This window comes from Diaporthe batatas (genome assembly GCF_019321695.1).
Source record: "Diaporthe batatas strain CRI 302-4 chromosome Unknown Contig00003, whole genome shotgun sequence".
In the NCBI taxonomy this organism is placed as follows: domain Eukaryota; kingdom Fungi; phylum Ascomycota; class Sordariomycetes; order Diaporthales; family Diaporthaceae; genus Diaporthe; species Diaporthe batatas.
The window spans coordinates 6310740-6334637 of NW_025408550.1; the positions used below are offsets into that span (position 1 = coordinate 6310740).

Sequence of the window (23898 nt, forward strand, 5' to 3'; positions counted from 1 at the left end):
GCAGCCCACTACGCGGCGCGTACCTTGAACAGGAGGACCCCTCGCTGGGCTGCTGGGATGGGGGTAACAACCCCACGCGATTCTGGCCTGGCCGGCGGGGCGGTCTTGCGGGCGCCAGGTTGCCAGGTTGCTTGGGTTTCGGCTTGCACTCAGGGCATGCGCGTGCGCGGTGGCTTGGTACCTCCAAGTCACTGCCACCTCCTAAACCTCGGGTTTGAAGATCCCAAAGGGTGACGTCTGTCCAACTCAAACCACGACGCTTGTGCCCGCGGCGAAGACGACTACACAGCGCAGAATCTCACGCCACAGCAGGCTCATACGGACTTCGGACGCTCTGCCTGCAGGAGCTGTCCCTGAAACCCAGAACCTCTCCCTATAGTTCCACGCAGGGCCATCTCACCCCCAAACTCGGTCCGCCCTGCCACAGGCGAGCCTCTTTGTCCAGCTGCAGCTCACCCTCACCATGGCCCATCAAGAAGAGCACGATGTACGCAACCCAACATGCCGCCTGTCCTTGTTTGCTTAGACCAGTGCTGACGCCGCCCCCTCCCCACAGGGCGCCTCCGCAAAGGAGATCCTCATCGAGGCCTGCCGGCGCAACAACGTCGAGCTCATGCAGGAGACGCTCGACGGCAAGGACGACAAGGAGATCGCCGACCTGCTGAACAACACAACAACCGTCATGGGAAATCACCTGTACCATGAGGCTGCTCTCCAGGGGAACTGTACGCCACGCCCCCACGCCCCTTAATTCCCTCTCCTGAATACACATTATACACACACACCACAGAGCCCCGCCCTATCACGCCTGCTCCCATCTCACCGTCCTGGAGGCTAACTCATACCCCCCCCCCTGCTCTCCCGCAGACGAGATCATCGACTTCCTCCTCGACCAGGACAACTTCGAGTGCGACCCCACGAACCGGCTGGAGGGCGACACGCCGCTGCACTCTGCGGTGCGCTGGATCAACAGCGAGCCCGAGGCGCAGCGCGAGTTCGGCAACGCCCTGGTCGACATGATGCTCGAGGCCGGCTCCAACCCGCGCGCCAAGAACAAGGGCGGCCTGACCGCCTACCAGCTCGTCGACCCGCGCAACACGGGCCTGCGCGACCTGATACAGAAGCACGAGTACGCCGCCCTCAACAAGGGCGACTTTGTCCAGGGCTCCGCCGCCGCAGCCGGCTCCGGCGCCGACGGCGTCATCAGCGCCCCCATGCTGGACCCCGACAGCGACGACGATGCCGAGTTCAGCGGGAGCGATGACGAGGAGAGGGCCGAGTGGGAGCGGAGGAGGAAGCAGAAGGCCGCCAGGAAATAAGCAACAGGGCTGGCCGGTGCGGCTGGTATGTATCTGGTGGGTTTTCCCTTGGTGTGTGCGAACCAGGTGGGCGTGTGCATACAGAATCGCGGCTGTGCTCATTGGGGGTTTTGATGAGCCGGCTGTGCGTGGTCACCCAAATTTAGAAAGCACATGGGGGTCATTTGGAGGGCAAATACAGCAAACGGCGTTTATTGCGAGGAACTGCATGTTGAACGGTCCCCCCCTGAGACTCTTTGGGTGGAGGATCTAGGGATGTCAATCGTCCAGCTTCGAAAGTCCGCAACTCTCTTTCACGGCCCTCAGCGGCTCGCCCAACGGTCTGATCTAGCAAATTCCAGGCTTCAGACCGTTTTGGAGCTAAACATGTTGGCCTCTACTCGCAACGGCTTGACGGTTCCATCGACGGAGTGACCGTCTGCGAACCCCGTCGCGTTGTGCGACGAACCGTGATAGTGGGAGTTTGATACAGATCGGCAGCACAAAGTTTTGTGTAAAGCTGCCCAAAGGACATGCATTACTGACACGAACAAGACGGCTCCGGAAAATGTGAATGAATGAGTATGAAATCCAAGGAAATGCTATCGACGCGCTCTAATAGGGTATATAGTATGCGTAATATAAGTCGGGCCAGAGGGAAAGGGGAGCCCATCAACTCAACCAACCAATGCAGTAGGAGTAGGGATCTCTCAGAGTCCGTCTCCCAAAATGCCAAATGCCTAGTCGTCCGTGGCTCTCATCGCTCCGCCAGATAGATCACTCATTGCAAATGCTTGACAGCTCTTAAAACACCGCATTGACGGCCAGGGAAACAACGACCGCGATGAAAACCCTGCCCATGAAGCTGCCGCCCGCCGCCCGACCACCGGCGGCGCCGCCCTGGGCCTCGATGAAGGAGACGTTCCGCGCAGCCTGCAGGATGTCCTCGGACATGTCTCCGGAAGCGGCCCACTGGCTGATCTGGGCGCCAAAGGTGCGGAGGATATCGGTGCTCCGGCCGGCAGGGCAGAACGTGACGCCCCAGCCGCCGCCGCCGGGGATGACAAAGGTCGAGGCCTGGTCGTCGTAGGGGAAGCTGTAGGCGTCCGGGCACACGCGCTTGGCGTGGCGTGCGTAGAGGCTGCGGGGGCACTTGTCCGGGTCGTTGTACTCGCCGTCGCAGCAGTCCTTTGCGCTGTTTGTCTTCTTGCAGGAGCTGAGGCACGGGTCGAAGACGGGCCGAGGGGTGTTGTCGTCCGGGTAGGGGTAGATGCCCTCGCCCAGCTTGGGCGGGTCGAGGATCTGTAGGTTCCAGGGGCACCAGTGGCCGACCTTGTCTGAGGTCTGCTTGCTCTCGTACGGCATGGGGTACGTCTCGTTGGTGAAGACGGTGCCGGTGCGGCTGGGTGGCCCAAGGTAGCCTGCCGTTGCGATGCAGGCTGGGTTGACCAGGTTGGGAGGCGGCTGCTGGCCGTTGGGGTTGGGCTGGTACTCCATCGCCAGGGGCAGGTTGTAGCCGTCAACGATGCTGATGTCGACAAAGTTCTGGTTGTTGCCCACTCCGCCCTTGAGGAGAATCTCGGCCAACGTGGCTGGGGGGTTACCCTGGGGGGGGCACTTGTTAGCTGCCAGTGGCCCAGATGTTTCCAGGAGAAATAGCACTCGAGGGGGTTGCGACTTACTGCTGCTTGTGCGCAGTCCATCTGCCCACAGCTACCGGTTGTGCATGTCAAGACGCCTTCTGCTGGTGATGTGCAATTTGTCCGTCCCCATATCCTCCCAAACCAGTCTGACCCAACCTCAAGCGACCGGCTGGCGCCTGCTGCCAGCTCGAAGCCACCCGTCCCAGGGCCTGTCCCAGCCGTTGTGAAAATGCCTGGCCATATCGTGTCCCCGCAGTTGTTGGTAATCACCAGAGGCACGGTATCCTGCCACAAGACCATCCTCGCGGTGAGGATGTGTTTTGCTGGCTCCTGGCTGTAAATCTGCGGTGGCGCGTCTAAGTAGTCGTACAGATCTTAGTGATGGATAGATAGATATATGTGAGACTGGGAAATGATATGCGGTGCTGTATCTGAGACGTGGGATAAAGATCCGACGGCAAAGAAATGTTTCGAAACAGATGCACGACGGTCTATTAAGAGCTGATGGGTGTAGTACAAGCACAACAAACACTGTTCCTGGATGTCCAAGAGATCCTCGACGTGTGTCAATGGCTTGACGGCCTGATGGCCATTTAAGCTGCCGTCGTTCGTCCCAGACGCCCAAGCCCAGGTCCCGCTGCCATGCATCTCTCTGCCATGGACCCTCCCTGGCCTTTGCCGCCGGGGTGGGGATGACGCATGAGCGGTTGGTTTTCAGGATTCCAAGTCAGCGTTCCCTTTTCAGGCCGTCTTGGCCAGGATAACTGTGCCTGATTGGAAGACTGACCTGCACAGCGTTTCAGTGGGCTGAGCTGCAGGGGCCGCAACTTGGTTTGGGAGTCTCTCGCTTGGCAGCCGCCCGATCAAGCGCCTGTACAGAAGCGGCATGGCCCCATCACTTCCCGTCAAGACCCTGGAATCCGCGCTGATGTCATCGAAGCCGGTCTGGACTCGGGCGCCCAGCGAACCTGGATCGCAGATGATTCCTCGGTAGCTGTCTGATATGTTGCTGTATAGGAAATAATGTAATGGGAGGTGTTTTCTAGATATAAAAGGCTGGGCAGCAAGCACTGTTGGCCGCTTCTAGAATCAAAAAGCACCCAAGCTATAGTAGTACCAAACGCACGTCCCACTCAGGACAAGACGCAAAGGTTTGTATTTATAACTAATAGTTAGGATCCTTGGCAATGGCTGCCTATACATTGAATTTCCGCATCTGGAGACTTTCCAGCCAGTCATGACTAGGCTGGTGTACAGACAGGGATGCTGCTGCACCCCAAGTTCTTCTTGATCTGTACACTGCGATAGTACCGTGGTGATAGCTTCAATTTTCGCAGCTAGCATGACTTGTCCTCTTGATGCGAGATTTTATTATGTCCATGGACGCGTTTTCTTTGCATTCAAGCCAAGGGGTGATGAGGCGGCAAGCCTGATATTGTTGTGGTTGGACCGGCCAGCCCTACGGATGTATAAGTCTCATGCGGAACTCCTCTGTCATACATCACTGACACGGTTGCTCTTCATCCCAAACCTTGTGCCTTGTATTTCCTCCGCCAACAGCCTTGTTCTGTCAGCCCAAACCATCATGTTAACCTCTATTATCTTGGCGATTAGCCTAGGCTTGCAGACCACCCTCACCAATGCGCAAGGTCTCAAGAAGGCTGACATCCGCGCCGACAGCAACCGCGACGTCTCTGTTGATGTCCAAGGCAGTTTCGACTCTGGCGGGAAGTCCACTTGAACCCCCGAGAGTGGTGCTTATATGTCTGCCCAGCATCGTCAATAACTTAGAAGACTGCCAATACCGTCACCAACAGGAATCCGCTGAGCAGCGATGGGCTGGCTGCCTGCAACGACGATTCAGGTCACTTGCAACTTGCGCCAGAATATTGATTACCTATTCGGGCGCTACCTAGATACCTATCAAAGTGTTCACCAACGAACGGCATTGCGAATGTTTATGCAGCGCGACGGAGAACAACTCAGAGCCTATCCAGGCTAACTCCACCTGCCAGATTGATGAGGCTCGCGTCAAGGCTGGAGGCACAGATCCCATGCTACTTTACAAACAGTCTGGTGATATCTGGGCTCAGGGGTTCCTCGAATTCGCCTACACTACTATGCCGGGTCCCGGTGGACTTGATGCGATCCGCGTATGCCCCGGCACCAGTGATAGTTTTGGTCACCGTGAGACCAACAGCTTCAGAAACCTCGAGGCCATTCTCCCTTGTACTCTAAAGTCCGGCATCAGGTATCCCGTCGAGCGTATAAATTATGGCGAAACATTTCGACAGGCTCCCGGTGGAGAACATGCTGGATGTCTGACAAGGTCAGAGGCTTGGGGGCTGGGTGGTAGGTCGTTGGACACGTAGACAAATTTGTTCAGTTCCCTAGCCTGCCCTACCACAACAAGCTTGGATTTACCATCTCTGTCTCCGATACCAGATCCGCTATCGATCGGCTCAGCAGGCCTCGGCCGCTGGCCACGGTGGTCTGCTCACCATCACCTTCACCGGAGATGGCACAGAGGCCGGGTCCTGAAGCCCAGTGCCACAATCGAACAGATCCTTGCGATACCAACTTCAACCCCGTGAACGAGTATGTCCAGAAGCACATCAAAGCCAACCTGAAGACACTGTTGGACGAGATCCAGCTCGACCACAATGACATCATCTGCATTCCCAGCCTGTTCAAGTTGAGCGACTGTGGCAGCGGCGGCGGTTTCTGTCACGGTACCTACTGGCACTCTTGACCCACTCTACTATATCGGCATAAACGCCGTGGCTTCGTCAGCGAGCCTAGTTCCCATTCTTCTTCCTCATTGTGTTATAATCAACTCACAACCATGACCAACCTACCAACACTGTGACAGTTTCCGTGACGGTCTGCCCTCACAGGGCGAGGACCTCCGCCCCGGGGAGTACCAGGTCGGCACGCTCCCTCAGGGGTCCGTTGACGGGATCGTTATAGTGACGGTATGGCTCTTATGTACTGATAGGAGTGAATGATCCTTTCAGGTTGGGCGGTTTAGGTGAGGGGTTGATAATTAGTCCTTGCCCAACCATTGCGTTGATCGGCAAGACCTAGGTCTGCGCGAAACTCCTTTCGCATTGGTACTTACGTCTCATGCGAGCATGAAAACCTCGGTGGAATATTGAATGTCTTACACCTCGGGATTTTCTGGCAGATAGTCAAGATGATTGATCATCTTCTCGCGCCACTAAAAGGTTGTTACTTTCAGAGCGAACGAGGCAAAACATATGCATAGTGCGCGCCGAACATTGCTGTGACAAAGATCTCACCTCTTTACCCGGGCACAATTTACAAAAGAGTGAAGCCTATACATTATGCTAGAGCTCAACATCTTTATTGTCTGCGGTAACGGGATTTGGTATCCCATCATATTGAATGGCCCCGCAGGTGGCAGAAAATCCTATATCTACTAGCACGAGATCCAAGGTCAAAGCCCACCCGTGATGCTTTAACGGAGCTCATGAACTCGGGGCGCATCTTGACCAGACCGCGAAGGGTGCACATTGTAATTGGACGTGTGCTTGTGACGCGCTGGTAGCGGGTCGCTGTTGGGAAGAAGCTGTTGACAATGTGAGCGTCGGAACACCATCGTAACAAACTAATGTGCCCGCAAGATAAAACAACACATGCACACCTCTAGTGACATAGTTTCCCGAAGCCTATTGGATATTTTACCATCAGAAACAAAACAGGTCATGCTCCTAATGACGAGCTCTCATTACGCGGAAAATAGTAGGAACATTGTAAGCTTCTTCATGACTTCAATGCTCTTTACTACAAGATTAGATTACCTAGGTAACCATCTAATGCGCTAGACGCTGCTATAAAGCCGAAAGCTCTCGCTTTCCACCACGCTCTCCTCTTTTTATTTTCATGTGTTGTTGTATGTAGATGGTCATGCCTGCGGGTCGTGGTATCAATCGCCTCAGCCAGTGGGAGGGCCACTCAAAAGCAGAAACCAAAATCGAATCCCCCCCCCCCCCCAATAACGTCGGAACGTAGACGATGCGAGAAAACCCACATTCCAGATGTTTTGCTTCTTCCCACGCCAGATCTCAAGAAATCGTCACTCAGTTAGTTTACGCTACTGACCCTCCTATCTGAACCTCGCCCTGCAACGGCCCATGACCTCGCCCTGGCAGACTAGCTCGGCGCTGAACTCCGACCCGTCCAGCGTCAGGTAGATATCGAAGTACACGCGGTAAAACGTGCCTTGTGGCGTGTCCATGCGCTCGAAGTCCTTCTCGAGGTTCTTGCGCGAGAGATCCGAAGTCAGCGTGACAACCTCCTTGATTCCTAGACAGAGAGTTAGCAACGTATGCCTCATCATTATTTGGTAAAGGGGCGAGACTTACGAGGATCCTTAGTGTACTCGGGGCAAACGTCGTCATCACAAGCATATAGGATATCTTCGTACATGAGCGTCGCTCCGGGTGCGACTTGGCGGAAGAAAGAGACCTTAACGGGCTCTCCAATCTTGACCTTTTGACCCTTTTGCACGAAGATTTGTCGCGTGAATTTGCATCGGTCCTTGCCGTCAAGCGAGGGCACACGGTATGCCTCTGGGTGGTAGCCCTCCTTGAATGGCTGCAGGGTGGCCATGAGGTAGTGCCTCCGTGCGATACGGTGAGTGATGACGCGCTCAGTGATGCCGGCAGTGACAGCGCCTTTGACAATAGCCGCAACAGAGTCCATGGGCCGCACGACCTTGGACTGGAACTGAGGGGGCACGTGCAGCTTGATCTGCTGGAAGAGGTACTCGGAGGCACCAAAACCACCGACAACCAAGATGTTTTGCAGCGCGCGGTTCTGCGCCTGTATCGCGATGATCTGGTTGCGCACGAGTTCGAGAATGCGGTTGACCACGGGCTCGAAGCACTGCAGGATCTCCTCGTTGGTGAATGTCATGTAACCCTCCTCGATACCGGCCTCTGGGAACTCGGCCTCAATGCCCACATCCACAGCCCACTTTTGCCCGTTGTTGCGGAAATCTGCCTTGATACGGTTCTCAAAGTCCATGATGCACTTTGCGTACACGCGGCCTGCGGTCTTGGATCCGTCCGGTAGCTTCATCTTCCTGATCTTGGTCCTCAATATGTTGCTGAAGTTGCGGTTCAGGGCGGTCGAGCCGCAGGAATCTCCGGAACCGGCTGTGCACTCGGCGACTGTGAATGGGTTTTCGTCCTCGACCTCATATGCGATCAAATCGACTGTACCGCCACCACAATCCACGATAAGCAGGGCGTCATGGACTTTGAGGTTGAGGAGACCGGTCTTTGCACAGAAGAGCGCAGCAGCCTCGGGCTCGGAGACCAGGGTCAATCGGTTGTCGTTCTCGTCCCGGAGGAAGCCGGCCTGGATAGCAGCAGCCCTCGTGGCAGCCTTCCCGGCGTCGTTCCAGATAGCAGGCACCGTCAGGTAGTACCGAATGTTGCGCTCCTCTCGATTAAAGACCTCACCCAGGGTCTTCTGCAGGGCAGCCCGCATGGCCTGGCGGAGCTTGAACAGGTAATCCGCGGCGACATCGATCTCGGACTTCCCTGGTGGCAGAGGTGGCAGGTTGATAGGGTCGATATAGGTGTTACCAGAAAGCATCAACTGCAGCTTGAACCATTCCACCTTTTGCACCCCTGGCTTGGGATACCCTGTTGGTGCGAGGGCATCGGCGATATCGGGGCCCCAGCCGACAACTTTTTGGTATTGGTCGTAGTAGAGGACGGTGGGGATCTAGAGGCGTCTGTGTCAGCTGCCGGGTAGGCCGAAGTAAGCGAGCTGGATCGTGGCTTACCTTCTGCTTTGTGTATGATCCGGCACCCGGCCATTCTGTGATGATGTCCTCTTTTGCCTCGTTATTTGTTGCGAATGCAAATGCGACACCGGAGAATGTTGTGCCCTGAGAGCTTCGATCAGCGGGGTGGCCATGGCCATTGGTACCTGCCCGCGCGGGGCGCGCATCTTCTTACAAAATCAATGCCGACGATCAGTTGCGCCTTGCTCCTGCTGTTGCCCTCGACCTCGGCAGCAGGTCTGGTATACGATGCGGTGGGAAGGTTCTGGCTCGGGGGAGGGCCGTAGCCTCCGGCACCGCCAGTGTAGCCTGGCGGGCCTCCGGCGACTGGCGGGCCGCCTTGCATTGGTGGTAGCTGAGGGGGGTAACCGGCGACGGGGGGAGCTCCGGTGTTGATGGGTGGAGGGCCACCGACCATCTGCGTAGGAGGAGTTCGAGCTTGTCCTGTAGTGGGCGACAAGGCCGATGTCAGTCGTCAAGAGAAACAGATTGGTGTTGACGCAGGCGAAGGTGGGGGCAGCTCGGTGTATTGTATATAACAATGGCTGGGCAAGGTTGGGTTGGGCTTTGGGTGGGTAGATGGGTTACGGGATTAATAAGTTTGGGGGGGTGGGCTCGGGGAGAGGGGGTCTGCAGAGGGCGCAGTAGAGGGTGGGAGGGGGGGGTCGGGGTGAGGGTGGGCGGAGGAGGGTACCCACCAGGATATCCAGCCGTGTAGCTCGGTGGCCGCTGCCCTTGGCCGGGGTGGTTCATCTGGGGCAGGGACTGCTGCGAGGAGTTGGAGGCAATGGAGGGAGCTTGGCCGGCGGGTCGGACGTGGGATGGGGGAGTGCTGTTGTGGGTGGACGATTGGGACGAGCCCTGCGGCGGGGGAGTGCGACTCTGGCTCTGCGATAGGTCTGGCGACTGGATGCTGGCACTCGATTTGCGTTTCGCAAAGCCAAGCTGTTTCAAGCGGGAATTCAGAGAGCTCATAAGGGAGGAGGGATGCGGGAACGATTAAAAGAGCGGCGGGGGGGTGCTGTATTAAATCTTAAAAAGGACGAAACCTAAGGGTGGCACGATTCAGCCGCCCAGGCCCAAAGACGGGGGAGTAGGATGCGGGAAGCGAGAGGAAGAGGAGGGGGGGTGTAGTAGTACCTAGTGTGTGTGGTGTGGGCTAGGACAGTCCAGGACAACACACACAGGACAAAACAAGAGAGGATAGGACTGGACAGGGCTGGACAGGATGGACAGGATAGGGCCCCAAGGCCAAAGGGTACGAACAGGGTCGCTGTCAGGCAGGCAGGCAGGTCGGTAGGTTGGTGGTAGGTAATATTGTCTGTCCTCGTCTTGCTCAGGATGGCCTAGGCTGTCGTGCTGCCGCTGGGGCTGGGGCTGGGGCTGTTGGGTTGGATCGGAATTTCGAATTTGGATGTAGGCGAGCGAGCGAGAGCGGGCGAGGAAATCGAGGGCGTAGGATTGGAGGGGGGGATGGGGAGAGGAGGAGGGCGAGTGAGAAATTAGACAGATGCAGGCAGGACTAGGACTGCTTCACCGCGGGTGCTGTTGCCGTTGCAGGTACGGTTGGTCTCCTGCTGCAAGTCTGCAAGTCTCTTGCTGCAAGTCTCGCAGTCTGCGGTTGCGGTTGCGGTTGCGGTACGGCTGGGGTGACTGCCGCACCGTGCATGAGGCAGCTGCTTCAGGTCGCTCGTGAGTGTGCTGTCCCGTCTCAGGACCGTGACTCTCATCTGCCTGTTGAACCTTATGGGCCGAGCTGTTCAGGCACGGGTCGAGCTTGTCTTTGGTCTGTCTGTCGCAGGGGTATTGTACAGTACGGGTGGCCCTGTCTGCACCCAAAGCAAAAAGTGAGAGAGCAAGTGCTGTGTAGCTTCAAGAGACAGTGAAACGAGAGAGCGCGGACGAGGGAGAAGGAGGGAGAGAGTGTTTGGATGCGCAACGAGGACGGGCTGATGTCTCTCTCTCTCTTCTTTCTTTGGGATGACTTTCCGCTTCCAGCGATGTACCGTTGTGTCGTCCGGGTCGGCCTGGGCTGGGCTGGGCTGGTTGCTAGGCAAATAATAATAAAGACCTTGGCCGCTTGCTTGTGTGACTTGCAACTGCGTGGGAGAGTGTGGGCGAGAGTGTCTTGTCTCTTTGGGCTGGTGACAACTTGACCAGAGATATTGGCAGCTCGTTGCGGTGGTGGTTGCTGCTGGGCCGGCGCGATAGTGTGAATTGGGACTGGACTGGGATTGGGAGACGGCGGGGCTTGAGACCAGGGACTTGGGAGACAGGGACTGGGTGTGGGCGTGGGACGGGGACGTAGGACTTTGTGTGTGAATAATGCCAACGACAAGGACTAAGCACCAACAAGCCCAGAAGCTGAGTCCTACGGATACGTTCTGCACCAACCGGGCAGGTAGCGTCGTACCGTTGTACCGCTGTACCGGTCGCGGGTCCCACTTGCTCGCAGCGCACCAGAGCTGCACTGCGCCCACGTGTGGCTGAGGGAAAGGGACAAGACTTTTACTTTTTAATTTTTTTATTTACATTTTGGACTCCGCCAGCATGGACTCAGCACTCAAGACAGACCAGGACAAGATCACCCGCCCGCCTGGCTCTTGTTGCATCATACACATACCTTTCTTGTTGTCCTCGTCATCGTCTCGCTCGTCAGCAGCCGTCGAGACAGGGCTGAGTGAGCCTGTCCGAGGCGTGGGTCCTAGCCGACTCTGTGTGTCTCAGACTCTCAGCGTGGGTGTTCCCCAGCAGCAGCACCACACCACATGCATGCGTGTGCTGCATGCACGGCCGGGAGCAGCCAGTCCTTGGGCCGTCAGCTAGGCCATCACTTGTGCTCGGTAGGGTTGCAACGGCGGTGCTAGGGCTGGGCTGCAGCGTAAGATGCATTTGATTCCTGGTGACCCTGACAAGCCTGCAAGCCTGCAAGCCTGACGAAGGGGCAGAAGGGATGGGGTTGAGGTGGTGATGGCTCTGCAAATTGGCCACGACTTTGCTCCCACCGCACCTGCACACTTTGGCTCGCTCTGTGGTGGTGACATGACCCTCCTTGCCCAAGGGACTGTCTCCGTGGCCAGTTTCAGGGTGAGCAGCCAGGCTCTGTTGGGCCTGCACAAGGTTACAGTCCTACCGCCGGAAGGATTCTTCTGGACTGGACTAATTACTACAGTATGAATCCTGTCCACTGGCCTGACCCTCTCTCCTGCCTGGGGTCGGCCGTCCCTGGGGAGTGACAGGAACCACACGTGGAATTTTGAATTTCAAATCAATCAAGCGTGGTGGCGGCAACCAATATCAAGCGGACGCAGCGGCCATCTACCGTGTGATATGCAGGCAGATGGCAGAGCACCAAGCACGGGTGACACAGCACCAACTTCAACAAACAAAGGGCTGGTTGTTCAGCCTTGATCGACGTTTGCCTCCCGCGCGTCCCTCGCTACTGGGAAAGCCGCCAAAGAGGGACAGTGGAGGTGGCGGTCCTTTGGGGGCCGACATGCATCTAGAAGCATCTGAGATTGCCACTGGCAAGACGGGGGTCCATTGAATTATCATGCCCCCCTTCACCCCGTGCCCTGTGCAGTCTGAAGAGCTGTGGTCCCGGCTTTGGATGGGTAAATACCGCGCTGGCAACGCCGAGCTCCGTCCACAGACAACAGAACGGGGCCGCCTGGGCAGTCCCGTAGCTTGGCTGGTACTGGCTGGTATTGGCTGGGTGACTTGACCGCGGACCCTCTCGATCTGAGGTTTAACTTTTCCCTTTGCCCACCAGCCCACCTGAGCAAAGCCATGCTATGCCTCGTGACGGCGAGTTCTCAACAGCCACATCTGGTAAAAGCAGCATGTGCAGCGGGAATATTGTCCACAGTTTTGTCTCCCGTGGCCATCGTGCGCACAGCCAGCCAGCCAGCCAACGGGCGGTGAGATGCACTCCAATCTTTCAAGATGCGCGCCGAGCCGAGCGAACAAGCGGACGTTGAACGATAGACTACTTAGATAAGGGGCCCATGTGGGCGGGGGAACTAATCCAGGTAGGCGGACGGCAAGGTATAGTAGTCCTGTCAACTGGGGATCGTCCGATGGCCGTGCTTAGACCGGCATGGCGTTTTCAGTAACCGAATCCGAAAGTCTGGTGTAATAGACTGGCACACACCACACAGCAGCAGCGGCAGGTGCTTCACCTTCAGCATTACACATCATCATCATCATCATCATAATGGGCATCATCATCATGGGCATCACATGAAAGACGAGCCGAATATAGCTCCCTGCCGAGTCGACACGGCGGGCAGTAGCCCGTTCTATTTCCGATTCCCCTCCAGCACCAGCCCAGACGGGCACCCTACAAACCTCGCTGCGGTCCGGCACTGCAGCCGATTCAACGCCGGCAGCAGGGGGCGGAGCTGCGGCTGAGCCAAATGTGGGCATTGGGCAGTGGGCACAGCTGAGTCGGCCGGGGCAGGCTTTCGACAGGGATGCCTGCTCCTCACCACCGCGGCGCTTAAGCACAGCGAGCAGGAGCGACATTTGGCCAGTCCCACCCTGCTGGTGAGAAGGATTCGAAGGATTACACAGGGAGGACAATCAAGACGCCAGGACGCCCACTCACAGACGCGCATTTTTGGTGCCTGTCAACCTGTGTCGCGTGGCACTGCAGCACCCCATGCCCCCTTGTGCGACGTTGGCGTCACGGCACGGAGTGCAGCGGTATTATTACCACAGTCCACGGTCAGATCAACCCCCCGCGGCTAGTCGTCAATGTGTGAGCCGCCTGATTTGGCTGCTTGCCGCGAGTTGCGCTTGCTGGCCGACCGCCGGCGCGTCGCACGAAAGCCTGGCGAGCATCTTTCATTTCTTCCATCGTTTCTTTGGCACCCTGAAGAACTTGTTTCAGTTCTGCGAGTATCAGTTTCGGCGCTTGAACATGTGCAGTTGTGCATGCCCGAGGAGACTCGGAATCGCACCTGGGACGTGGAAGCATCAATTGATTGTCTCTGGCAGGCCGACAGAAGTGTGTCCGCCGACATTTGTCACGGGATCCTCCTATGGGCCCTGTGGGTAGTTGACCTTTCTGAAAAGAGGGCACCAACATGATCGATGCACCACTTTGACTCGGCACCTATTAAAACAGGTTCCCGAATAGGTTCCCGAATAGGTCCTTGTCGCGCAACGAGTCGACTCAGACGGGGCCCGTTATGTAATCCGTATCGATAGAGAACCCGACAAGGTGCCGTCATCGGCAGCCAGTCACAAAAAAGTTAATGTTCAGCAATACAACACTATGCGTTGAACGGTCCCACTATCAACGAATTTGACAATTCTTCGAGCGCACTGCGCTCCAACATTCGCTTGACCATGTCGCGCAGAGCCGTAAGTGACCTCCCAGCACCAATTGATCGCTCACCATGGACTGACCCCTCTCCAGGTTGTGAACGCCGCGTGGGCCCGGTCCCTCAGCCGGGCGAACAACCGCGCCTCCGTCCAGAGCGTAATGAGCCAACGGCTCCCACGCACAGCATTCCACCAGCTTTCATACCGTCGCCTGACAAGCACGATCCCCTCCGGCCGAGCAACCTTCGCCCAAGTCCACGCACCCGAATTCTCCTTCGCAGACATCCCGACCGACAAGAAAACGCCACAGACCCTGACGGAGAAGATCGTCCAGCGCCATGCCGTTGGTCTCCCCGAGGGAAAGCTCGTCCGGAGCGGTGACTACGTGCAGATCGAGCCCTATCGGTGCATGTCCCACGACAACACCTGGCCCATCGCCAAGAAGTTCATGTCCATGGGCGCCACCCGGGTCAAGGACCCCAGCCAGATGGTTTTCGCCCTTGATCACGACGTACAGAACAAGACCGAGTCAAACCTGAAGAAATACGAACAGATCGAGGCGTTTGCGAAGAAGCATGGGGTTGTCTTCTTCCCCGCCGGCTATGCGATCGGTCACCAGGTCATGGTCGGTGTTTCCATGACTGCAAACACGTGCTGTATTGTTGTGCGCTAACACCTCGCCCAGGTTGAAGAGCTCTTTGTCTGGCCAGGCACATTATGTGTGGCTTCCGACTCCCATAGTAATATGTATGGCGGCATAAGTGCTCTTGGAACTGCTCTTGTGAGGACGGATGCCGCGTCGATCTGGGCGACCAAGAAAAGTTGGTTCCAGATCCCTCCTGTCGCGCAGGTAACTCTCACAGGAACTATGCCCCCGGGAGTTACCGGGAAGGACGTTATTGTTGCTCTCTGCGGACTGTTCAACAGCGATGTTCTCAACCACGCGGTCGAGTTCACCGGATCTGAAGAGACGATGGCTAGTATCTCGGTGGATAACAGACTCACAATCAGCAATATGTCAACTGAGTGGTCTGCGCTCTCCGCAATGGTGTGTTTCTGAAGCCTGCGTTGACTTGATTTCCAGTAGCGCCCAAGCTCACATGCTCAACAGTTCCCGATAGACCGGACTTTGGAAAAGTGGCTGCGATACAAGGCCACAGAGGCAGCAATGCATCCGGATCGCACAACTAGCCAACGAATCACGCACGAGAAGATCGACGAGCTCTATGCCAATCCGGTCCACGCCGACCCCGGAGCACATTACGCAAAGAAGCTATATCTAAACCTTTCTACATTATCACCATACATATCAGGCCCCAACTCAGTCAAGATCTCCACACCTCTTAGCGAGCTCGCGCCAAAGCAAATCAAGGTCGATAAGGCCTACATTGTGTCCTGCACCAACTCCAGAGCCTCTGATCTTGCTGCAGCGGCCAAGGTCTTCAAGGACGCCGCAAAGGCCAATGGCGGTAAGACGCCTAAGATCGCAGATGGTGTCAAGATGTACATCGGAGCGGCTTCAATTCGTGAGCAGGAGTACGCAGAAGACAAGGGCGATTGGCAGACACTTCTCGAAGCCGGAAGTATCCCGCTCCCGGCCTCGTGTGGGCCTTGTATTGGACTGGGAACTGGTCTTTTGGAGCCTGGCGAGGTGGGAATCTCCGCCTCGAACCGCAACTTCAAGGGGCGCATGGGCTCTCGAGACGCCCTCGCCTACCTGGCTAGCCCCGAGGTTGTAGCCGCCAGCGCCCTTCATGGAACCATCTCAGGAACAGGCGAGTTTCAGATTCCAGAGAACTACTCCGGTGTGGAGTACGGCTACGGCACAGGCCGACCTGCAACCGCAGAAAGCGAGCTCAGCAATGCTCTGGAACAGCTTGAGTCGCTAATCGACCGGGTTGAGTCCTCTGTGGGTGGTGATGAGACAGCAAAAGCAACAACTCAGATCCTCCCTGGCTTCCCGGAGAAGATCACCGGCGAGATCGTCTTCTGTGACATGGACAACCTCGACACTGACAACATCTACCCGGGCAAGTACACCTACCAGGATGACATCACAAAAGAGGGCATGGCACAGGTCTGCATGTCAAATTACGACCCAAACTTCGGCTCAGTGGCCAAGCCAAACGACATCCTCGTCTCGGGCTTCAACTTTGGCTGCGGCTCCTCGAGAGAGCAAGCCGCGACGGCAATCCTGGCAAAGCAGATACCGCTCGTTGTGGCGGGCAGCTTCGGAAACATCTTCTCGCGGAACAGCATCAACAACGCGCTCCTGGGCCTGGAGGTCCCACGGCTCATCGAGCGCCTGCGCGCGACTTTTACCCGCGAGGACAAGACCCCGACCCGGCGGACGGGCTGGACGCTGACGTGGGACGTCGCGCGGAGCACCGTCGAGGTGCAGGAGGGCGAGGGCGGTGACCGCTGGGAGGAGAAGGTCGGCGAGTTTGCCGCCAACCTGCAGGATATTGTAGCCAAGGGTGGCTTGGAGGAATGGACAAAGCACGAGATGCAGAAGTCCGACTCATAGATGCCTTGCAAAACGAAGAGAGATCAAACCTTGATAGTGAGCAACTTATGTTATGAGAAAATTGAAATATTTACAATCTCATAGCTGAAACCTAAAAGCAATTGATCCTGCCACAATTGCACTGAATCAGCGAGGATTTTTGAGATGGGATCGGAGATTCGCACATCTATACTGATTCAGATTATGCATATACTCTGAGTGACGAAGACAAGGCGCGCCAACTTCCAGTTCCTCCGCCCCAGATCGCCTTGATAGTGAATTGCCATGAGTTGCAGATGATTGGGGAAGCCCGCACTAGATTCTCCAACATGCTTTCGGATAGTAATAATAACTTGCGCAAAACCTGGATAACCTCTGCCTCTAAGATCATCGTTCACTGCAACTTCTTCCAGGAACACAGACAGAATTGGCATGCCACATCGCGAGGCACACGCTGACATGCTGTGATATTTGATGACAACGTAAATATAGGTAACCAATAGCTTGCATGACTTCCATCCTATTGGCCTCAACAGGTGGCTATCGTAGAGGCTTGTGGAAGGCTACTCTATAAGCAGTTTCAAAGGATCGGATGTATTGCAGGGAGGATGTAGAGTGTATAGGATATACGGCACAGGAGGGTGAGCATAGAGGATTGGAGATTGAGAGATGGGAGGTTGAAAGGCAAGCGTTTGACTAAGTAGACAAGGGTATAAGATTAGTGCAGTGCTTTAGCCCATAAGACTGGAGATGACTTTGTCAAGAGATTGAGTACTTGAGTACTCAAGTCCTCCGTAGTGAGAAGCACCCAAATGATTCACCGTTACCTACTCAGGTACTTAGGTACCCAGGTATAGGAGGGTAGGTGCAGCGATTCTGCAGTAGACGACAGAGTAATGCTCGTGCTGTGTTTATGGGCTGCTGATGAAAATGCTAGGGACGGCAAGTGCGGGAGTAAGTAACACTCAGGCTCAGGCGGAACTTCACGAGACAAAAACCAGCAAGTTTCCCGACACTTGATCAATTCTGGGCGAACTCCGGTGTGAACCATGATAGAATTATCCCCTACCAGAAATGCAAGTTGCAGTTGCAGAGCATTGCCCAAGCCAAACCAATCCAGAGAAACCCCGCTTGCCGACGGAATGCCAAACCGTAATCATATCATGTACAGTAAATAAATGGAGCAGACAAGACAATGGGCATGCCCACATTAGCTCCGAGCCACATAACGCCCCCAAAGACCCGCGAAGAACTCCTTCTTCCGGATCGCCACAAGACCTGCGATCAGTCCCAGGCCGGCCCACTGCCACGGCTGAACCTTGCGAAGGTGCCACCGGATTGCAGGAATCGAAAATGAAGAAACGCGTTGCTATGGAAACAGCGCATGTTAGGATACCGGGGTCGTTATCGAAGTTGCAGAGAGGACAAAAGGCTCGGCGGTAGCAGCCTCATGGCTCGGCAGGATGGATCTTACCTCTTTCAAGAATTCGGGGGTTGGTTGGGTCTTCTCCTCGCCTGTCGCGACGAGCGCGATGAGGGCAGCACCCACACCAGATCCGTCCTTCGCGATTCCGATGCGGATCTTGTTGGCACCTTCTTCGCCGATGCCCTGGATGGCCCGGAACGCCTCGTAAATCATGTCGCGGAAGTATGGGTAGTGCTCAACGAGACTGCCGTCCACACCCACGTCAATTGGCTCCCCCTCCCATTCAGGGTCGGTCAGCTTGCCAGTCTTGAGGACAATGGCAGCGATACTGATGGCCGAAAGACGGGCAGCGCGACGGCCGACAGACTCGGCGATGGCCTTGAACGCCTGGGCGTCCTCCAATGAGGGGCTGTACACAAGGAGTTGGTCTTCCAGGGCCTGGCGCAAAGTGCCGAGGTCCGGGGTGTTATCTGCTGCAGCAACAGACATGATGGCTGTATCAACTCCCCATTGCTTGAAGATGCCAGATTCCTGGGCGATGGTCGTTGTCGACCGCCAGTCGTTCTTGCTGGAGTTCTCATCCTTGAAGAGCTGCACATTCTCGTCCTTCAGCAAGTCGACAATGGCCAGACGCAGGATCTCGCCCAGGAACATGCCAGAAACACGCTTCTCGAACATCTGAATGCCCGGGTTAATACTGTCCTTGTCCAATTGCTTGTCCCATGTGGTATTGGGGAGCACGTTTAGTTGGTTGTCGAAGGAACCCCACTCGGTGTTGATGATCATGTCTCCTGTGCTCCTGTCGAAGGCGCCCTGGACGGGCTTCTTGACATTCGAGAGCTTCTCCACGTATGCTCCGTTGGTGCCGGTGCCAAAGATTGCGCCCAGGATTGTACCCTTCTTCCCAGGCGATGCGTATGAGCGTGCCATCAGCGTGCCCACAGTGTCGTTGACGAGCGCAGCAACCTTGACAGGCAGGCCGAGCTTGTCGATTTCAACCTGCAGCAGTTGGCAGACATCCTTGCCCACCGCGTCGGGGATGTCAAAGCCCTTTGTCCAGCGCATAAGAATACCCTTATTGATACCGATTTGTTGGACTGGGAAGCTGAATGTGAAGCCGAGACGGAAGACCTCCTCGTCCTTGAAGCCCTCTGGGTTGCTGAATGTGAAGCGCCTCCTTAAGCGGTGCTCGAAATGCTCGCTGTGGTGTTTGCGGAGGAAGAGCTCGATCTGCTTTGCCAGGAAGCCAAACAGCTGCTGGGCGGTCTTGGCTGTCATCAGCTCCTTCGGTATGGCGACTTTTGAGTAAGTCAGGTTGAATGTTGTGTCGCCATTGAGATGGATGGAGCAGACTCGGAAGTTCGTTCCGCCTAGGTCAACGGCGAGGTAGAGACCCTGGGTGGGAAGAGTAAGCTGTGGCCCTCGGGGCGCAGGGGCGCGCGCACTTGCTTACCTTCTCGGTGCCGTTTGGGACGCCAGTGACGTAAGTAGGAATCTGGCTCAAGCTGGTGCCGTCCCTCTCGAGACCCTCATCTGGCAGGGCGTGAGCTGTGTGTCAATCAATGGGGCGATGAGCAATGGAGTAGACGCACCCATCTGGCTGAGGAACTCAACGACGCCCTTGTTGAGGTCGGCATCGTTGAGGTCGAACTCCTTGACGACGCGGTTGGTCTCTGCCGTGAGCCCCATGGTGAGCGGTATGGATGTGGGAGCTGAGGTAGGAAAGACTTGGGGTATTTCGCACACGGGCTCTGGAGATACTTGGGCGAGAGGGGAGTAGGAGGGACGGAAGAGAGGGAAGGGAGCTATTATATGAGAGGAATAGAGCAGCTTGGCGTCACGAAGCACCAGCTGCAGGAGCTAGCAACAGGGAGCAGGGTTAGCTAGCTTCCAGGCGACAGGCGACGGAATGGGCAGAGTCGTGAGATTGTGCGGGGCACATGCGCAGGCGCAGCTTGGGCTTTCTGGGGAGTGCGGCTAAAAAGCCAAGCTGGCCTGGTTGGGGGCCCCGTTGGCCGTGACCTCCAAGTGACCTGGAGAGACTTACTAAGATTAGCACTGGGAATAGGGCCCAGCAGAGATATGTCGGCCTGAGGGCTGAGTAGTCGCGAGTCTGACCCTGGCTTTTGTCCTTTGGAAAATCATAGTCTGAGTCGCCAGCGGTTGCGGTTGAGTCGTCAATGGCACGCCAGGAGGCGCTGCCGTGCGAGGATGGCCGCTCCAGCTTGGCGGCCGTTGCACAAGAAGCTCGAGGCCGAGATGGCAGGCAGGCAGGCAGGCAGGACGCCCAATCCCGGTGACGTAGAGCCTGTCGCTAGGATTCCTCAGTCGCGGGATTGTGCCGTGCCTCCCCCCCGTGCCTGAGCCTTCCGACAGCCTTGTTCGAGCCTGGTGCCTTCCTCGTCCGAAGCAGGAAGCAGGAGATGCTGCCAACAAAGCGTCCAGAGCCTGGGCAAAGAGGGCGGACCTGGTGCCGCAGCTGGGTCGGGCGGGCCGTTGGTGGTGAGAGGTACCTCGGAGGTCAATCAAAGACAAATGGGATTCCCACGCGGCGGGAACAGCTACCAGCAACAAGCCTGTGGCCTCGGCGGCTGGCGGAGACTCGGGGCGATTGCAGTGGAGCGAGAAAAAAGGGCCGGATGTGCTGCAGGCGAGACCTGGAATGAGATCATGGGCGACCAATATCTGGGCGACCCCTGCTGCGGGCGACTCGAGGGATATTCAGTCGAGCCTGGACAGGACGAGTCCGGACCAGCGAGGATTTGTGCCGATACAACACAAAGAGATCTGGATGGTTGGGGTCGGAGATGCAGGCAGCCAAGACGGTGGAGCAGCGAGCGCCTTGATTGCTGGGCGGTCAGGAGCATCAACGAGGCCCTGCTTACCAGCTTGCCTGCGCAGTATCTACTGGTGGTCACCACTGGCAGGTGGGTGGGTGGTATCGCCGTGTCAATCGTTTGTTTCCTCGGGCGCCGCTAGAAAGAGCGAGCCCAATCGAGGACACTGGCAGCTGCTGGCCTCATGCAGGGTGTGCCTTAGCGATCGAGTGCTGGACCTGCGGCAGTTCATCCACCTTGCCGGTCCGCCCAGCAGTCTGGAACACGCACGCAGCACCGCGGTTGATGGGTCCGGCGATGGCGTCCCTTCCAGGGGGTCTCGCGCCGAGAAATGGCAGCAGCCGGGGCCAATGACGTAGCACTGGCGATTGTACCCACAGAATTCATCGGTGGGCTTCCATGGGGTGACGAGACGTCGACGGGGAAATTGTGGTGGAATGGCGGCAGTCGTGGAGGAAATCGTGGGTGCCCGTGGAGAAAAACGAGCCTCCCGGGGCCACTGGGAACGAGTCGAGACAGGGCCAGTACAGTGTATTTCCCCGGGCGATGCTGTCTGCGAAGTATTCACGGGTCGTCTCGCCTCTACAATGCCAGTGGCTTGTCACTGCAAAAGTCCCGTCACTGACAGCTGCCGACGGCGATGTCTGGCCTGCTCGGGTCGCGGCCACGCGAGACTCACACCCGTTCAGTTGCGTGTCCCTTCGCGCAGGTGAGGCTTTCGCAGCTCGATCCAGAGAGAAGGTCTCTGGGGATGCGAGGCAGGTGATGTGGGGTCGCAAGGAGAGCGAAAGGACCGAATCGATGGCATCAGGTCGTGGGCGGACGTTGTCCGAGCAGGGACAAATGTGCAGACTTTTGAAGCCCTGCTCCCAGATTTTATCTGTCGAGGTCCAATACGATACACAGGACTGTGTAGAAAAGCACTTGCTAGTCACAAGGACAAACCTCACGAGAGGAAGGCGCCACCGACACCCGATGTCAGGCACCCCAAAGAGACAGTGAGCCCGCCCGCCATGGAAGGGCCCAGGACCCGGGGTAAGGGGCCCCAGGGGCTCAGAGCCTCAGAACAGCCTCTAGGCGCGACCACTTGCCAAAGCCCAGACCAGGAGGGGCATTGATCACGCGACAACCCCATCAGAGACATACAGATTGATTATTACCTAGGTAGTTTATTACATAGCTCACCCGTGCGCTCCTCCCACGCTGGCTTGATCCGTAGTGTCGTAAAAGAGTCCGGACGAAGGCCGTCAACCCATTAAATGCGCCAAACACCACACCTGCAACATTTCTGAAAACGGCTTGCTGCTAATAGTAGTAGTAGCTAACCCGTTGTTTGCCTCAAAGCGTCAAGTCCAACGCTCATGTTGTCATCCCGCAATGTTGCACCTATGTCATGAAACACTTGTCTGGAGACAAGCAGTCTAGCGCGCCCAGCACTCAGAAGTCGTCTTTGTCGTGCCACAAGCATGATTACAGCGACACAGCTGCACTACAGAGACTCGAAATCAACATTTTAGCTCCCTATAATTACTTGCCTTTGCCTTCTGACTGCCACTCATACGGGAAACCAATCCACGCGAGGCCTTGGTGCAGGTCTTCCCAGAGAAGGCTGAATTCCGTTCTGAAGTTGGGGGCACATCTGATCAAGCTCACTTAGTCAATACGGCTTTGTGCTATAAGAACTTATCCTTTCACTATGACGAGGCTGTCCCGTGGGAGACCACCGTATAGATGTCCTCCCGAAGGAGCTTAAGGATTAAGAGTCTTAGCAGTAAACGTTCACCAGAGATGCTGTGGCCGCCTAGCGGACACCTGAACAAAGCTCGTCTGACTGCAGTCCGCGGTGATCTAGGATTCCTGGCGTGGCTCGGAACATGAAATTGTCTACCATCCAGGCAGGTGCCTACACGAGAGGCCGTCGTCATTGGCTGCTTACTGAGAAATGTAATCCTGGTGGCGTATAACATCGATATTGCATCAGTCAGGAAGCTATTGGACAGGCACTCAACTGAAAGCATCATCCAGGCGCCTCTTGACCACCAATTCCCAACATCAAAGACAGCAATGGGATGACGCTGTCTTTCCCAGATCCTATCCGCGGCTATGTCGCTCTTCATCAGCACCACACACGGCCCAGGTCGACCGGTCCCGGCCCAGCATACGGACAGTGGCCATAGATGGTCGCACGACAGCCACTCACGCAGGTGTAGACCTGGCACGAATTTTATCTTCCGCCGGGATTGTTGTGATGACCAGTGTGACCTGGTGATCGTTCCAACGCAACGCGCCGCCGACTCGCAGTCGCGTCGCCAAGGAGGGCAAGAGAGAGTAAAACCCAGTTTATCCTGACCTGGTGTCGACCAGTTGGCCGTATACTGGCCAGGATACGATACATCGGTTGCACCCGGTTTGCAGTCCGACCGAAAATATGTCAATCCTAATGCGTGACCCAAAGCCTCGACGGTCCTGGCCTATTTTGGCGGAGGCAAAGACACCTAGGTGCCCATCGCTCGCACAACACAATGCCAGTTCCAAGACTGTCACAAGCCTTGGCATGCAAGAATGGTGCGATGTCCAATGCTGTGGGATCCGGCCTTCCCAAGCCATGACCAAGATGGGTTTCGACTTTTCGGTTCCGATTTCTCATTGAAGTCAGTCTTGAAATTTGCCATTCAGATATTGGTGGGCAGTGGCAAACAGGTAAGTATTCCTCTGTTGTTGTTTTTTTCTTCTTTTTTTCTCTAAGCTTTGCCTAGACACAGAATGCATGCTCACTTCTCGTTTGATTATTGTACTGCGCATAGAAAGACAGTTCTACTGCCACGTCCATAGTTCATGCCATATACCAACCGTATCAGAGGCTCTGACTTCATGAATCACATGCGTTCTCAAGCATCCAGAGTGTCAGGTACACACTGAAACTTTTCCTCCTACCTAGCACATGAGTTGATGCTCTTGGTATTTGTGATCTCTATCTCTTTTTGGTGATGGGTCTATACTCTGTCACCACAATGTCAAGCGTGGAACCTCAGCCTC

At 56.2% G+C, this 23898-nt stretch overlaps 6 protein-coding genes across 6 annotated transcripts; 3 read left to right on the forward strand and 3 right to left on the reverse strand.

Annotated features, from left to right (window-relative positions):
• Positions 1-463: 463 nt before the first annotated feature.
• KVR01_002381 (uncharacterized protein) lies at positions 464-1319 on the forward strand (the record flags this gene model as incomplete). The annotated part of the gene is made up of 3 exons (XM_044785249.1): positions 464-487; positions 557-725; positions 868-1319. The coding sequence occupies 3 exons, from the start codon at positions 464-466 to the stop codon at positions 1317-1319; spliced, it is 645 nt and encodes a 214-aa protein (XP_044647396.1).
• Positions 1320-2102: 783 nt separating this feature from the next.
• On the reverse strand, positions 2103-3241 carry KVR01_003753 (uncharacterized protein; the record flags this gene model as incomplete). The annotated part of the gene is made up of 2 exons (XM_044794234.1): positions 2103-2903; positions 2981-3241. The coding sequence occupies 2 exons, from the start codon at positions 3239-3241 to the stop codon at positions 2103-2105; spliced, it is 1062 nt and encodes a 353-aa protein (XP_044648768.1).
• A 1340-nt stretch (positions 3242-4581) lies between these two features.
• Positions 4582-5693, forward strand: KVR01_003513 (uncharacterized protein; the record flags this gene model as incomplete). Its single annotated transcript, XM_044792666.1, has 3 exons — positions 4582-4805; positions 4908-5270; positions 5336-5693. The coding sequence occupies 3 exons, from the start codon at positions 4582-4584 to the stop codon at positions 5691-5693; spliced, it is 945 nt and encodes a 314-aa protein (XP_044648528.1).
• Positions 5694-6672: 979 nt separating this feature from the next.
• Positions 6673-11039, reverse strand: KVR01_002336 (uncharacterized protein). The gene is made up of 5 exons (XM_044784380.1): positions 9461-11039; positions 8938-9206; positions 8763-8867; positions 7330-8701; positions 6673-7270 (listed from the first exon to the last, which is right to left on the reverse strand). The coding sequence occupies exons 1-5, from the start codon at positions 9735-9737 to the stop codon at positions 7071-7073; spliced, it is 2223 nt and encodes a 740-aa protein (XP_044647351.1). The 5' UTR covers positions 9738-11039; the 3' UTR covers positions 6673-7070.
• A 2729-nt stretch (positions 11040-13768) lies between these two features.
• KVR01_002521 (homoaconitate hydratase LYS4) lies at positions 13769-16701 on the forward strand. Its single transcript, XM_044783215.1, has 4 exons — positions 13769-14132; positions 14188-14718; positions 14779-15141; positions 15205-16701. The coding sequence occupies exons 1-4, from the start codon at positions 14118-14120 to the stop codon at positions 16618-16620; spliced, it is 2325 nt and encodes a 774-aa protein (XP_044647536.1). The 5' UTR covers positions 13769-14117; the 3' UTR covers positions 16621-16701.
• Positions 16702-17604: 903 nt separating this feature from the next.
• Positions 17605-21764, reverse strand: KVR01_003530 (glucokinase). Its single transcript, XM_044794871.1, has 5 exons — positions 20073-21764; positions 19618-19885; positions 19479-19558; positions 18074-19420; positions 17605-17968 (listed from the first exon to the last, which is right to left on the reverse strand). The coding sequence occupies exons 2-5, from the start codon at positions 19712-19714 to the stop codon at positions 17810-17812; spliced, it is 1683 nt and encodes a 560-aa protein (XP_044648545.1). The 5' UTR covers positions 19715-19885; positions 20073-21764; the 3' UTR covers positions 17605-17809.
• Between the last annotated feature and the right edge of the window lie 2134 nt (positions 21765-23898).